This window comes from Acomys minous, assembly GCF_964271855.1.
Source record: "Acomys minous genome assembly, chromosome: 1".
Classification (NCBI taxonomy): domain Eukaryota; kingdom Metazoa; phylum Chordata; class Mammalia; order Rodentia; family Muridae; genus Acomys; species Acomys minous.
The window spans coordinates 70,368,650-70,383,777 of NC_140483.1; the positions used below are offsets into that span (position 1 = coordinate 70,368,650).

Genomic DNA, 15,128 nt, shown 5'->3' on the forward strand with positions numbered 1-15,128 from the left:
ACACAACCATAGGCCCATGGGACTAGGACACTTGTAGATTCCAAACCTAACTCCATAATACTCACCTGAGAAGCTGGCGAAGAGCCAGCAGAACTGTGAGAAGCGATTGCGGTGCAGCCACTGCTGCGCATCCTGGATAGAGGCTGATGGGAGCAGGTGCTGCAAGCAAGAGACAGAGAATGCTCAAAATGGTCACAGAGCCAGAGGGACCACCAGCCCGCCAATACCCACGCACACTTACATCACTGCCCAGCGGTAAGGGCTCCACCGGGTGGGTAGGTGAGCTGTTACTGTAATGGAAAAGGGATGGCTGATGAGCATGAGGGCTTCCAGGGACATGAAGAAGGTTCCAGAACCTAAGTGGCACCTACATTCCAGCAGGCGTGTGACTTGCTTGAAATAAGTCCTGGAAGACTGCCTGAATCATGCACAAATATATGACCCAATATCTCATAGTATCTCCTGAAGTCCACTGTCACTGCACAGGAGGCTTAGATGGGCCACACTGTTCCAAGTAACAGCAGCAGCTCTACCTGTGCAGTCTCCAGCAACCACCAGGATGGGCTGTGTGTTGTGCCTGGATCCTGTGCTGTGTGGTGTAGCCTCACCCTCAGATGGTCCATCTTGACAGGACTTAGAATGGCCATGGAAACAAACCCCTATGGAGGGAGCCTCTACATCACTTTAATTGAGGTGGGAAGATCCACTGCAATGTGGTCAGCGCATCTCCTGGGCTGGGGTCCTGGACCACAGAGAAAGGAGAAAGGGAGCCAAGCAGAGCATTGACCTCTCTGCTTCTTGACTGTGGTGCTTGTGAGCTGCTGCGGCTTCTGTACAGTGAACTGTGGGCTGAAACAGATCCTTCCTAGGTCACTGCTTGTGGAGTAAGGTCAGTGCAAGGCAGTAGCTAAAGTACCCACCAAGTTCCAGCCTGAGCTGACCAGAACACAGACCACACTCCTTCCAGTAATCCAGCACCCAGGAGGCTGCAGCTGAACCAAAATCATCAACCAAATCCAAGCCAGTTGGGCACAGAAGGGCCACTTAGGAAGAAACATGTGGCCTTGGTTTTCCCAATAGGAAGGCACAGAAGTGCACGCCATGCAAGCATGTTCGATTCCCAACACCTGCATAAAAACCTGGTGCAGCAGGTCACGCCTCTAATCCCAGTACTGGGACATGGGACAGAAGCTTCACCAGAGAGCAGGCACTGGCCAACCAGTCTCACCGTGTCAGTGAGCTCTAGTGAGACCCCGTCTCAAAAAGTGACATAGAGGAAGGACTGAGGAAGACATTCCAGCTTCCACATGCACACATGGGCACACCTACACTTTCATATGCACATACACATACAAGACCCTTGCAGGCAGAAATGACCCTCTCCCCAGCCATCAGTCATAACAGCAGCCCTTCCACTGTCTGTAACACAGGCACATCTTTCCTCATGACCTGTGTTGAACCCCTAACCCCCGTCTGCATCAGGGAAAGCAGGGGTTAGGAAAGTTCAGGAAGTTGTTCCCCAAATGCTAGACATTACAGAGCAGGTCTGCCTGATCTGACTGGCCCTTTTCTTTTCTTTTCTTTTTTTTATTCTATACTCATGAGACATTTCACCATGGTGAAATCAAGTTCACAAAGCTTGGGCTGGCCTTAAACTTGCTATATAGCCTTAAACGGCTGATCCCCTTCCTCTACCACTGAAATGCTGGAATTACAAGTGCTACCACCACACCAAGTTCTGGAGATCAAAGCCAGTGTTTCCTCTCCCAAATGAGCTGCAGCTCCACTGCCCAATCTTGAGTGTTTATCATAGACTGGGTGAAGAGCTGGGGCTCAAACCAGAGGCTCCTCACTCACTGGCTAACAGCATCCAGGACATTACTGCAAAGCCATCACAGTGACGCCAAGAGCCTCAGTCTGCACGGCCTGCCAGCTAGAATCTGCCGATGATGCCTGCGTTGTCCTGTCACTGTGTCCTCGAGGCCACATGGCCTACCTGCAGAGTTAGCCAAGGTTCCAGGACAGTGAGAGTTACTCAGAGAAACCATGTCTCAAGCAAAACAAAACCAAACCCTCAAAAGCTAAATATGGGAGCAGAGGATGTAGCTCAGTGGCAGAGTGCTGCTACCTAGCATGCACCAGGCTCTGGATTCCACCCCCTGCATGGGGAGGTAGAGAGGAAAAGATAAATATGGCTGTGGTTGCTATACCAGTTAGCCACACTAAAACCCAAACAGATGCCAGGCCGTGGGATCAAGGAAGACCAAAAAAGGAACCTCTACCCCACTGCATGCCTGGACCCCAAGGAGAGGAGGGTTGGACATACCCTTCACGGAGGCCAAAGCTGTTGGGAGAGCCATTGTAGCTTGGGGATGGAGTACTGTTCACCTGGTAGGCTACATCAGGCCATGGCGAGCACTGTGGGAAGAGACAGGGCGGGGCAGTGTGACTCAACAGTGGTCTTGGGATAAGCTTAAGAGATATCCCACACTCCTCAGGCCCTTCCAAGCAAGCAAGCATTCATGAGCATTGATGCCTAAGAGCCTGTGGTGTCACCATAGAGCTCACACTGACTGAGTGCTCACAGTGAGTGAGCCATGGCCAGTCAGATTACTAGGGTCACCTAACATGACACAAGAGACCCAGGACTCAGGAAGTCATCCTGGAGCAGGCAAACCATGAAATGCACCCATTTGAGCTTCCGGATAGTCAACCAAAGGGGAAAAGAAATATGTGATGATGCCAAAGCCTACGGACAAAGACAATCAAAAGCCAACTGGTCAAATATATTTAAATATGTATTATTTATTTGTGTGTGTGTGTGTGTGTGTGTGTGTGTGTGTGTGTGTGTGTATGTATGTATGTATGTATGTATGTATGTATGTATGTATGTAAGACTTCTAAAAGGAAAAGAAAACAGTAAAATTCAGAGCTGAAGCCCATGCTATCGAGTGAGGAAAGTGCAGGCAGGGGGAACTATAGCAGGTCCTGGAACTCTTCCAAAACTGGCTCCTCCTGGCCAACTTGTACAGTTACTCCATTTGAGTACCCATCTGGGCTCCACAAGACAGAAACATGCATGATGTGAGCCTTCCCCAGGTGGACATTCCAATGCACAGGTCAAAACTGAAGGGATTCAGTTGGGGGTGTTGGAGAGAGAGCACAAACCTCGAAGGAGAGGGAGTGCCCAAGTCTGCGTTTCTTCCCTTCCCTCCCTCTGAGGCAGTGGCTTCGCTTGGAGAGGGCCAGGCTGAGCATTCCTAAAGACTGACTATCCCCCACCAAATGCCAGGCTGGTAAATATTTAACCATTGTGAGTGTGGGCTGGAATTTGTTGGTGCTAAATCCTACCAAGGGAAGAAATCTGATGAGCTGATAGAAGGGGTGCGCTGGCATCTCCCAAGGTCAGAGTCTGGATTCTTTATACCAGCCATGCTGTGCTGTGCTGAGGGCCTACACAGCCATAGCACTCTCTTCTTTTAGGGAAGCCAGGGCTCAGCCAGGATGAGAAACATGGCACTAGATGGGTGTATTCCCGGTTGCGTCATCAGTCAGGCATAGGCCAAGCTTCGGAAGAAACTGCATAAAACGCAGTCCTTATGTCCTTCTGCTGGCACAGGGCAACCGGAAGTCTTCCTGTACCAGGTGCCCACTGTCACCCTCAGAAAAAATAAAGTGCCAGTACATACTTGGAAGCCACACTATTCTTATATCGTCTTATACAAATATTCCTCCACATGTGGCTTAGCACACACACACACACACACACACACACACACACACACACACACAGAGGCATATGCACAGCTGGGACCTGGCCACCCTCCTCTTGAATTTCTGTACCCAAGTCTCACCATCAACATAGCCCCAACCTTGCATGGCCACCCTGGGTCTTATATATGCCTTTATAGTGAATCCAGTTAGTCAAAACCACCAAGACAATAAGGAATAGATTTTAAAAAGACAAACAAACAAACAAACAGGCTATGTAGTGGTAGCACACGCCTTTAATCCCAGCACTAGGGAGGCAGAGGCTGAGGATCTCTGTGAGTTCAAAGCCACCCTGGTCAACAGAACAAGTTCCAGGGAACGTGGGGTGGAGAGAGGGAGGGAGAGAGAATGGAGAAAGGGAGGGAGGGAGGGAGGGAGGGAGGGAGGGAGAGAGGGAGGGAGGGAGGGAATGTATTCCAGGGCTGAAGAGACACTCAGGTGCAAAATGATCCATTAAATACAAAAGACACAGCGCAGAAGAGTGTGCACTGCTGACATACAGACACAGGCATGGGCTAAAGTGTGTACACACTGCCTTAATGCAGAGAAAGGCAGATACCCAGAGAACCAGAGGCCCTGGGTGCCCAGAGCAAGAAGCTGGGAGTTGGGGAGAGCCAAGGTAAAGATTGATGGGGGAGATACTTTGAATTGGTTCTGTTCTATATGCTGAACCACGTGACTGAACCAATCAAGGCAGAAGGGAGCTCAATGTGATCTCAGGATAAGCCAGCAGCAGCCTCACTGGATGTGTGAGCTGGGCTCTCAGCAAGCTCCCACCTACCTGAAGGGCACCAGGGCCATGGCTGCTCCAGGCCCACTCACCTCAGTGAGGATGGTGGTTTCATAGGACGGCTGGTACTTCTCCTTCTCCTGAGCTGTTCTTTTCTCCATCTTTTCCCGGTCGGTCTTCTGTTTTCGGTCAGCTCCCTTCGGCTGTAAGTATAGAATACAGGGTCCGCTCAGGCCAGAAAGAAAGCAGCCATTGTGTGGGGAAGGAAGACCAAGGTCTGCAGGCTCACACTTCAACCTGGGCCCTAGAGAGCAGGCAGGACAGCTCTCATACCTCCCATTTTCTTTCTGCCCCTGGGATCTTTGAGCCTACCACTTGGCACCTCAGCACAAAGAGCTTAGGAAAGATTGCTACCAATGGCCACTTGCTTCTGGAAAGAGCCATGAAGACCCAAGATGGGATATGCCACTATGCTAGGGTGACATCCCAGCCTGTGCCTGCTTCCGCTCTGCTCAGGTGCTGGCACATCCAAGCCTTCAGTACATCTCTGTCTCAATGGCACCTGTCTTTGCTGTGGCTAAATGATGGTGCAAGAGGTTGCAGAATCTATTGCTTACTTGCAAAGAGCGCCCAGTCTCACAGCCACCAACCATAGTTTCTTCTTCACAAACCAGAGGCCTGAGGGCACAGCCTCTCCTTCCTGTGTCACCTTCCTTGTGCCTCGCAGGGTTTGCACCTTGCTTGGCAAGCAAAGGTACAAGACACAGGGCCCCTTGATGTGCAGATACTAACAATTAGTTCAGGTCTAGTGGCCCCACAGAACTTTCATCCTAGTGTGCACCACCTTCCTCAGGGGAGGCTTTTTGGTTCCTTGCTCGAGGGCCTTTAGGGAAGCCTCCCTCAGGGTGACATCAACCCCAGGTGAAGAAAAGCTGGCAGTGAGCCACACAGGGACAATAGCAGCAGGTATGGTATTCAATGTGAGCACCAAGGAAGCTGTCATGGACCAGGGTCATGGCAGCCACAGCTAGCCCCTGCTCAAGTACTAAATCCCTGTACTCAAGCGGTTTCTCCTTCTCGCCTTGGAAGCTATAGCTGAGGTAGGTATAGCCAGACCATGCACTTGCATGCATGTTGGGTACAGCTCTCCACCTCATGTCCTTCAAGGAACTGGCAGGTCAGAACAGGTTGGCTTTTTCTTTCAAAAACTCAACATATTAAGAACCCAAATTTGATCCTTCTGAAACCATATAAAAAGAACAGGGCATAGTGACAAGACACTTGTAATTCCAGAGGTAGGGAAGCACACCAGTAGATCCTTTAGCCTGATGGGGTAGTTCAAGGTTCATTGAGAGAACCTATCTATCTCAAAAATAAGGTAGAAATCTGATTGACCTCTGACCTCCACACAAGTGTACTCAATACCACCACCACATACACAATACAGCCCTATACACACAGAGAGAGAGAAAAAAAATTTACAGGTAACATGCCTGCCATGGACTTAAAGTGGCAGACCACACAGAGAGTGAAGCCGGTCTTGCTTTCAGGGGGCAGATGGGGGGCAGCTTCAATGGCTCAGCCCCCAGGTGTGTTGCTAATTCTTCTCTGTCCCTGCTCAGGAAGACCACAGGACCCTGCAGTCTCTGTAATACGGCCCTATCTGAAACTGACTCTCTCCCCGGGGCTCCAGTGCCAGCAGATGTTTCCAGAAGGCTCCAAATCCACATGGGTGTGAAGAAGAGGATTCTGAGACAAGTGTTAAGTGTGGTCACCCAGAGTGACCCCTGATGGGAGGGGGTTCCGCTCCTCCACAGGTGGACAGAAGCAGGTTAAACCTGCTGCTCACAGGCTAGCCTCATGCTAGAAGAATGGCCCAGGCCTGCTGCACCTTCCATTTCCCTGAGGGCATTAGGGACTGCGAGTAAGAACACTGGCTCCCACCTTCAGGAAACAATCAATCCAGATGAGGTGATAAGACCCAGAAATGAGAGACAGCAAGATGAGTCAGGAGAGGAGGAGGCTGGAGGGACTTCTCTGAAGAGGTTTCTTTCTTGAAAGTGAATGTATTTTTCTGGGTCCTTGTGACAGAACTCAGGGCATCCTTGCATGCTAGAGCTAATAATCCTCTTATCTCCAAGCCACGACCCAGTGTTTTTGAAGAGAGAGCTAGCCTTCTCTTCCAAAGTAGATGAGTCCTGGTGGCGTGCCTGCTGGCCATGTAGGAACAAGGGCCTGAGTTTGGAACCCATGCCCACATAAAAAGCCAGGTGTGGCAGCACGCAGTCAAGAACACGAGTGTGAACACACATGCTAAATAAACATTAAGATTTTAAAAATTAAAGAAAAATATGAAGGCAGAGAGCAGGCAACATCAGCCTCTGCACTCTCCAACACACACACACACACACACACACACACACACACACAGAAAAAACGACATTGAGCTAGATCGCCAAGAATGGCCCTCTTGACGTTATTTCTTTTTTTGTTTTTGTTTTGTTTGAGACAGGATCTCACTCACTATTGCTTTGCTTGGTTTCAGTTTGTTGTTGTTTGTCGAGACAAGGTTTCTCTGTGTAGCCCTGGCTGTCCTGGATTCGCTTTGTAGACCAGGCTAGCCTCGAACTCACAGAGATCCACCTGCCTCTGCCTCTGCCTCCTGAGTGCTGGGATTACGGGTGCTGCTACCCCTGCATTTGCCCTCATATTTAAAGAGACACTGGACAGGAGAACATATGAATACCTCTGAAATGCTTGGAGTTGGGGGAAACACAACTGTAAAATGAAGCCGGTCATTCCTGCAAAAGCAGAGCCTTGTACTGACATGGGAGACAACCCTTCCCAACAGTTTGAGTTACAAGAGAAGACTGGGCAGGGCCAGAGGCCAGAAGAAGCCAGAGAGCAGCCTCGGCTTATGGCGGCCACACACCCAGCTGGGTCTGTGCTCTCAGCAACAGCTAAGGGCCTGGCGGGTGGCTTGACCAGGGCTGGCTGTGTAAATGCATCCTACCTTGAACACCTTGATCTGGCAGCTGGCAGAGTGCAGATGCTCCGTGTACTCCCCATTCTCGTTCTGCTTAAACGTGTCAATCTGCACCCGAAAAGGCACTCCCTTCTCACCCCCGTGTTTCCTGGGGGTGAATTCCGTGCTGATACAGTGCACCTGGGAGGGGAGTGTGGAGACCTGGAGTCAGGTAGGCGAGGGGAGTCCCCCAAAGAGGTGACCATGCCTGCTTCAACCCCTGCAACCCCTGCTCCACTTAGTTCTCCGCTTACCCCATCAGGCCCAGGTTCCCGGCCTGCAGCCACAGAACACACACACCATCCCACCTCTGTCCCTTTACTCTGAGGCTCTGTCTGATCAGCTAAACCCTCATCATCGTTCCCGGCCACTAAACACAGCAGCCACCCCCCCCCCCTCACCTAGGAACCTTTCCCTTCATAAATCCTAGACTCACAGGGCAGATGAGCACAGCCCTGTCCTGTCCTGTCGCTCTTTTGACACCCTGGTGTCCTGGTTACTGAACAAGCCTGGAGCCACGGTCGGAATGCTCAAGCCATCTCTGGTTGCCTATATGTTGTTCTGATACCTATGTGTTGGTCTAAAATACAGCATTACTGTGATACAAAAGCAAAATTGTATCAATGTGTTCCTGTGCTCCTGTGTCTGTCTGTCTGTCTGTCTGTCTCTCTCTCTGTGTGTGTGTGTGTGTGTGTACATACCATTGTGCATGTGCACTGAAAGACAGATGTTAACATTCCTGTCTTCAAAGTTGATCCCTATTCAACTTTTTGTTGTTGCTGTTTTATAATTATTGTTTGGTTGTGTTGGGTTTTTGTTGCTGTTTGAGACAGATAACCCTGGTGATGTTGGGACTCTCTATCAGACGAGCTGGTCTCAAAGGCGTGGAATGAAGGCTCACCATGATGGTCCCCATTTAATTTTTTTTTAAAGATTTTATTTATTTATTATTAAGAATACAGTGCTCTCTCTGCCTGCATGTATGCCAGCAGGCCAGAAGAGGGCACCAGATCACATTATAGATGGTTATAAGCCACCATGTGGTTGCTGGGAATTGAACTCAGGACCTCTGGAAGAGCAGACAGTGCTCTTAACCTCTGAGCCATCTCTCCAGCCCCGCATTTAATTTCTTAAGCCAGGGTTTCTCACTGAACCTAGAGCTCATAGATTTGGCTAAGCTAGCTGGTGGATAAGCCCCAGGGCTCCTGTTGTCTCCACCACTGCAGCACTGGGGTCAGGCTCTTGCAAGCGGAGGATCAAACGCAAATCCCCGTGTGTACACAGCAAGCACTTTGCTAACTGTCTTTAGTTTTTCTTGAATCATTTTCTTTTTGTTGTTGTTGTTGGTTTTTTGTTTGTTTGGTTGGTTGGTTTTTGGTTTTTTTTGTTTTGTTTTGTTTTTTTGTTTTTGTTTTTTTTTTGGTTTCTTGTTTTCTTGTTGTTGCTGTTGAAACAGGGTTTCTTCTCTGTGTAGCTTTGGCTGTCCTGGACTCACTTTGTAGACCAGGCTAGCCTCACCTCAAACTCACAGAGATCCGACTGCCTCTGCCTCCCTGAATGCTGGGATTACATGTGTGCACCACCGAGCCTGGCTCTTGGAATTACTTCTTATCTGCTAAATGGGGAGGCAAAGTGTGGTGGCACACACCTATAATCCTAGCACACAGGAAATTGAGGCAGACAGTGTACTCAAGGCCAGCTTGAGTCTCCATAGAAAGAGCCTGCCTCAAAAAACAAAAATGGGGAGGAAAATATATATATTCCTAATATTCCTCATATTGTGGCAACCCCTGACCACAAAATTATTTTCATTACTACTACATAACTGTAGTTTTGCTAGAGTTATGAATCTGTAAATATCTGATATGTGACCCCCATAGGTTGAGAACCACTGACACAGACAACTCCAGGACAGCTAAGGCTTCATAGAGAGAGACCCTGTCTCAAAAACCACAAAAACAAACCCCAAAAAACCTTGTTACATTTTTTATTTACTGTGTGTATGTAAATGTGGATTGCGGGTGGCTGGGTGTTGGCCAAGGAACCATGTGGAGGGTCTGAGGAGCTTTAGGGAGTCAGTTCAAGCAGTCTCATGGCTCTAAAATACTGAATCTTTTTTTTTTAATGGTGTGTGTGTGTGTGTGTGTGTGTGTGTGTGTGTGTGTGTGTGTGTGTGTGTTAGAAAGGTTAGAGATTGAGTGTGATACCTCAGATGTAGTCTACATTGTTTTTTGAGCCAGGGTCTCTTTACTGGCCTAGGACTCACCAGTTGAGCGAGGCTGACTGCAGTAAGTCCCAGGACACCTTCTACCTGCTTTCACCTCCCCAGCACAGCACATCCATTCCAGTGTTTCTTATGTGGGGGACTGAACTCAGGTCCTCAGGCTTTGGGGGCAAGTACTTTACTGACTGGGCCATCTCCCTAGTCTTGGAAATGACAAATCATTTTTAACCTCACAGCATTCTGGAAGCAAGAATACAAACTTAGCTCCGTAGCACTCCAAGCCCTCGCCTCAACACTGCTGACCGGGGTCCATCCATCCTCGCTCCACTTTGAGCTACTCTCCCTCCTACAGGAAGTTATCTCGGCTAGCTGACAGGCCGCCCTCCAAAGCTCTCCTGTTTGCTTACCTGAATAAACGCAGATGCTCTCTTTGCGGGATCCCACAAAAACTCCACGGCATTCAGTTGGGTTGGGCTGGCCCTGGGGTCCAAGATGCCAACAGACAGTGGAATATCTGCAAACATACACACACACAGAAGAGCAGCCGTCAGCCTCTCCAAAATACTGAGGGGAAGGACCCCCAGATATGGGCCCCAATTCCTTCACTGTGGTTTGAAAACGGCAGCTGATCTGGAAACTAAACTTTGTCCAACCCTATTGGCAGCTGGCCTGGCTGAAATGGCTGTGGTCTGCTTGGTGCCTTAGTGACAAGTTTTCCTTGACTTCCATCTGGAAGGAATTGCTGATGCCCTGGCATACAGATCCTGTCATCAACTCAGCTTTTGAATCGCAAGGCGGGTGACCCGTACCTGAAGCCCTCGAGTTCTGTGATGGTCCTATCCCTCCCCTAGCCACTTATCCAAACCCTTGACGGAGCTGGACATGGTGGCACACAGTGTACTCAGGAGGCAGAGGCAGGTGGATTTCTGTGAGTTAGAACTCAATACGGTCTACCTAGTGAGTTTCAAGCTAGCTAGGTTGCTCATCCTTTAAGGCCCTATATTTTACAGAGAACTCCTTGAGGGTAGCACCCAGTGACTTGGGTCACCACTGGAAGTTCTCATGTCTTCTCTCTCTCTCCCTCTTTCTCTCCCCTGCCTCTCTCTCTCTCTTTTCTCACCCCTCCTCGTCTCTCCCCCTCCTTCCTTCCTTCAGTGGATGGGTGTAGGGGGTATTCATGCCTCTGTGGGTGTAAATTCTAGGGACTGTACTCAGTCCTCCTGCCTGCGCTTACCAGTCGAGCCATCTCATCAGTCCTTTCTTTCGAACTCACTATATATACACCATCATGGCCTCAACCTCAATGCCTTTCTGTCTGTGCATCTCCAGTCCCAGGATTGCATGAATATGCCACCATGCTGGGCTTCCCTGTGAGCATAAATCCAAGTGGCAGGCACAAAGAAGCCCTGCATAGCCCAAGTGTCCAGGGTTGGTGCTGGCTGGGGAGACTCACCGATGTCCAGGATACGGTCCCCAGGCCGGCTCCACCGCCAACCCTCCAACTGCTGGTACTCCGTGTACTGCAGCCGGCGGTCATGGAAAACTACCCGGATGATACTCTGTGGAAGGCAGATGTTGAAGACGGCTGTGTAGGGGCTGGGGAGCCCCCCTAAGAAGAGCATGCATTCCTGCCCCAGCCAGGGAAACCCTCTGCCCCTCTTCAGCTCCTTTTCCTGGGGCTTCCTTTCTTCAGAACCCCCAAGAATGTGGACAATAGTGAGAAAGGGGATGCCTTTCATGGTTTCCAGAATTCTGAACAGCTTCACGTATACGACCAATGTGCTGTTCTATGAAGGTAGGAAAGGTTCAACTGAAGGCAAAATTAGGCCCTAGCTTCTGTCTACATAACACAGAGCAGCCGGGCGTGGTGGCGCACGCCTTTAATCCCAGCACTCGGGAGGCAGAAGCAGGCGGATCGCTGTGAGTTCGAGGTCAGCCTGGTCTACAAAGTGAGTCCAGGACAGCCAAGACTACACAGAGAAACCCTGTCTCAAAAAACAAACAAAAAAACAAAAAACAAAACAAACAAACAAACAAAAAAACACAGAGCATACTCCACCAATGCAAGCCACCCCACCCTGGTCCCATCTAATCCCCATGGGGACAGTGCACTCCAGGAACTGGGATGGGACTGGGAAGAAGGCTGCCTTCCCTTTGATTCCTTCCTATCATCCTCAGCACTCAGACCCACAGTGCTCCTCTAGCATGTGAGGGGCCAGCCCTGAGGCTCACTCACCTTCACATATTTCGTGTTAAGATCTTGGAAGTCCCCTAGCTTCCGGTTCTCCAGCAGCCGGATTTCATATGACTGACCTGAGGGAGAGAGCAGTACATCTTCCAATTCCTTTTTTGTTTGTTTGTTTTTGGAGACAAGATTTCTCTGTATAACAGCCCTGGCTGTCCTGGAACTCTCTTTGTAGACCAAGCTGGCCTCCCAGTCCTCTTGTTTATGCCTCCTAGCTACATCCAGTTTATTCATGGGTTCTGAGGTTCAGAACTTGGGTCCACATGCTTGCACAACAAGCATTTTACACAAAGCAAAAATATCTTTAAATTTTTAATTAAAAAAAAAATCAGTCCCTTGGGCCAGAGAGATGGCTCAGCAGTTAAGAGCACTAGCTGCTCTTCCAGAGGTCCTCAGTTCAATTCTCAGCTCTTACATGGTGATTCACAACCATCAATAACCACAGTTCCAGGAGATCTGGCCTCTAAATGCACCAGGCACATGTGTGTTGTACCAATACATGCAGCCAGAATGCCCATACACATAAAACAATTTTAAACTATTAAATATCAATTTTTCATCCAGGCGCGCTTGGCATTTGGGAGGCAAAGGCAGACAGGTAGATTACTATGAGTTGTAAGCCATCCAGGGCTACACAGAATAAACAAATAGTCCATCTCTCAGGTCTTTACTTAAATGTGTACAGCTGCTATGACATGCTTAATAAGGAAAGGACTTTCCAAAGAGGAGATTCCTAGAAATGACCCAGGGACTACTGGACAGCTTCACCGGCTGCAACTAGAACTTCGGGGAATGCTGATGCAACCTAGAATCTGAGTATCGGGGAAACTGAGGCAGGAGGATTGACAGTTCAAGACCAGCATAGGTCATGTACTGAGATTCTGTCTCAAAAAAACTAAGGGCTAGTGAGATGGTGGAGAGGGACAGACGAGCACAAATTGTCTTCTAACCTTCATACTCACCACACGCACAAATGTAAAATATTTTAAACAAACAAACAAACAAAAAACCCTGCAACTAGGCAGGTGCGGTGGTACACAAATGCAATCCCAGCACTCAGGGAGGCGGAGATAGGCATGGCAGATCTTTGTGAGTTTGAGGCCAGCCTGGTCTACACAGTGAGTCCAGGACAGCCCAGGCTACACAAAGAAACTCTGTTTCGAAAAACAAAAAACAAAACAAGGAGGAGGAGGAGGAGGAGGGGTGGGGAGGAGGAGGAGGGGTGGGGAGGAGGAGGAGGAAAAGAAGAAGGAGAAGGAAGAAACAACTAGTTAGAGAAACACCTGCACCCTCCTTCTGCACTGAGCTGAATAGAGTCCATCCAGTTATGGAAACTGGGAATGTGGCCTTAAATTAAGACAGATAGTCTCAGAAGACATTAAACTAAGGATTCTAAGGCAAGGTGATAATCAGAGAAAGCCGCTGGGCCCTGAACCCAATGCCACACACACAGTGAGACACACAGAGGTGGCAGAGAGGGAAGGAAGGATATCAGAGGTAAGGAAAAGACATGGCCACAAGCCAAGGGACTGCCTGGAGACACCAGAAGGTTAGTGGCCAACAGTGGCACCTCCCATGGGTGCCCAAGCCCAGCCCTGTGACTCTCCCTTTCATTGGTCAGAGCTGAGAGAGCCAGCTGCCAAGGAAACAAGGCAGAGCAAGAAATGGGCAAAGAGCTGGAACTCAAACCACTGGTGCAAATATTTGCTGAGCAGCAATCACATAGACAACACTGTGCAAACCCTGAGGCCTTGGGAGTATGTGGAAGGGCCCCCAGCTAGCCTGGGGACCACAGAGCTTCCTGACCCGTGACCTGATACGGCTGTACAGAGTCATGCTCCCTTCTCGACTCACACTGTGTTCACGAGGGTGGGTGTGTCTGTTTGTGTATGTTTGAATGTGAACAGATGCTCTTCTCTATGGGTGTGTATAGGAGTGCAGTGTATGCATGTAACCTTGGCAGCCAGAGGACAACAGCTGTCCTTCCTCAGGCATCAGCCAACTGGCCTGGAGCTTTCCAAGTTGACCACCCTGGCTGGCCAGAGGCCCAGGGACCCACCGGTCTTCACCTCCCTCACCATTCCCAACTTTCTTATGTATTTGAATGCTGGGAATCAAACTTAGCACCAAGCATTTTTATCAGCTGAGGTATGTTCTCAGCAACTAAGACTTTTAAGCTTTTCTGGGCCCCTGAACCAAGAGTCTAGCACTCCCTAGGCCTGGACACACTAAGGGCCTTCCACACCCTAACTGGTTTTTCCAGTGTCCTGGCCTTTGCTGAAGAATACAGATGGTGCTGGCAGAGGCCCAAGGCCCAAGTGGTCATTACATGAGTGTACAGGCACCCTAGGGAGCCAATTAGCACCGGCCCTAGACTCTTCAGGGTGACCTCCACTCAGGCCAAGCAGAGGCAACTCCTGCCAGATGGAGAATTGTTTCCAAGTCTGTACCAGGAGGTAGCACCGGCAGGTCAGACCCATGGTATGGGTTATAAGCCAGGATCAGATGGTGAGCTTCTCCATCACAATAGGACTCTAGCCCAAGTTTTTCTCCATGGAACCTTCCTGGCCTTTCCTCTCAACTATGTATGCCTAGAGTATTCACCAGCCACCCTGCCCTTCCCAAGTCGCCCTGTATCTCTTGGTCAGCTGCCCTATCCAAGACTAGCACACTAAGCCGGGTGTGGTGGCACATGCCTTTAATCCCAGCACTTGAGAGGTAGAGGCAGGCAGATCGCTGTGAGTTCAAGCCCAGCCTGGTCTACAAAGTGAGTCTAGGACAGCCAAGGCTACACAGAGAAACCCTGTCTCAAAAAAACAAAACAAAACAAAAGACTAGCACACTAGGGCTAGAGTGACCACCCCACCCCTCCCAGGTAGTCAGGGTCACATGCTAGCTGATGAGCATGGTCACATAGACCAAATTCACCTTGGGTGGCTTAGCCAGAAGGACCGTTTTGTACCAGTTTTACACATCTGTTGGAGGAGGGAAACTGGCTCTCTGAAGGCCTGGATCATACATGTCTGGTTCCTCTATATAATTATTGTTTGGGTTTTTGTTGTTGTTGTTGTTGTTTGTTTGTTTGTTTGTTTGTTTTTTCTCACTGCAGCACTGCTTGGCACACTATGCAAAA

At 49.5% G+C, this 15,128-nt stretch overlaps 1 protein-coding gene across 1 annotated transcript in view; it reads right to left on the reverse strand.

The window, feature by feature from the left end:
- Positions 1-15,128, reverse strand: part of TFCP2L1 (transcription factor CP2 like 1) — a 59,537-nt gene that overhangs the window by 17,360 nt on the left and 27,049 nt on the right. The window contains exons 3-10 of the mRNA XM_084774774.1: positions 11,987-12,063; positions 11,204-11,309; positions 10,158-10,264; positions 7,515-7,667; positions 4,594-4,704; positions 2,327-2,418; positions 242-290; positions 66-159 (exon numbers count right to left, since the gene is read on the reverse strand). Coding sequence (XP_084630900.1) covers positions 66-159; positions 242-290; positions 2,327-2,418; positions 4,594-4,704; positions 7,515-7,667; positions 10,158-10,264; positions 11,204-11,309; positions 11,987-12,063 — 789 coding nt within the window. The remainder of the gene's footprint in view (positions 1-65; positions 160-241; positions 291-2,326; positions 2,419-4,593; positions 4,705-7,514; positions 7,668-10,157; positions 10,265-11,203; positions 11,310-11,986; positions 12,064-15,128) is intronic.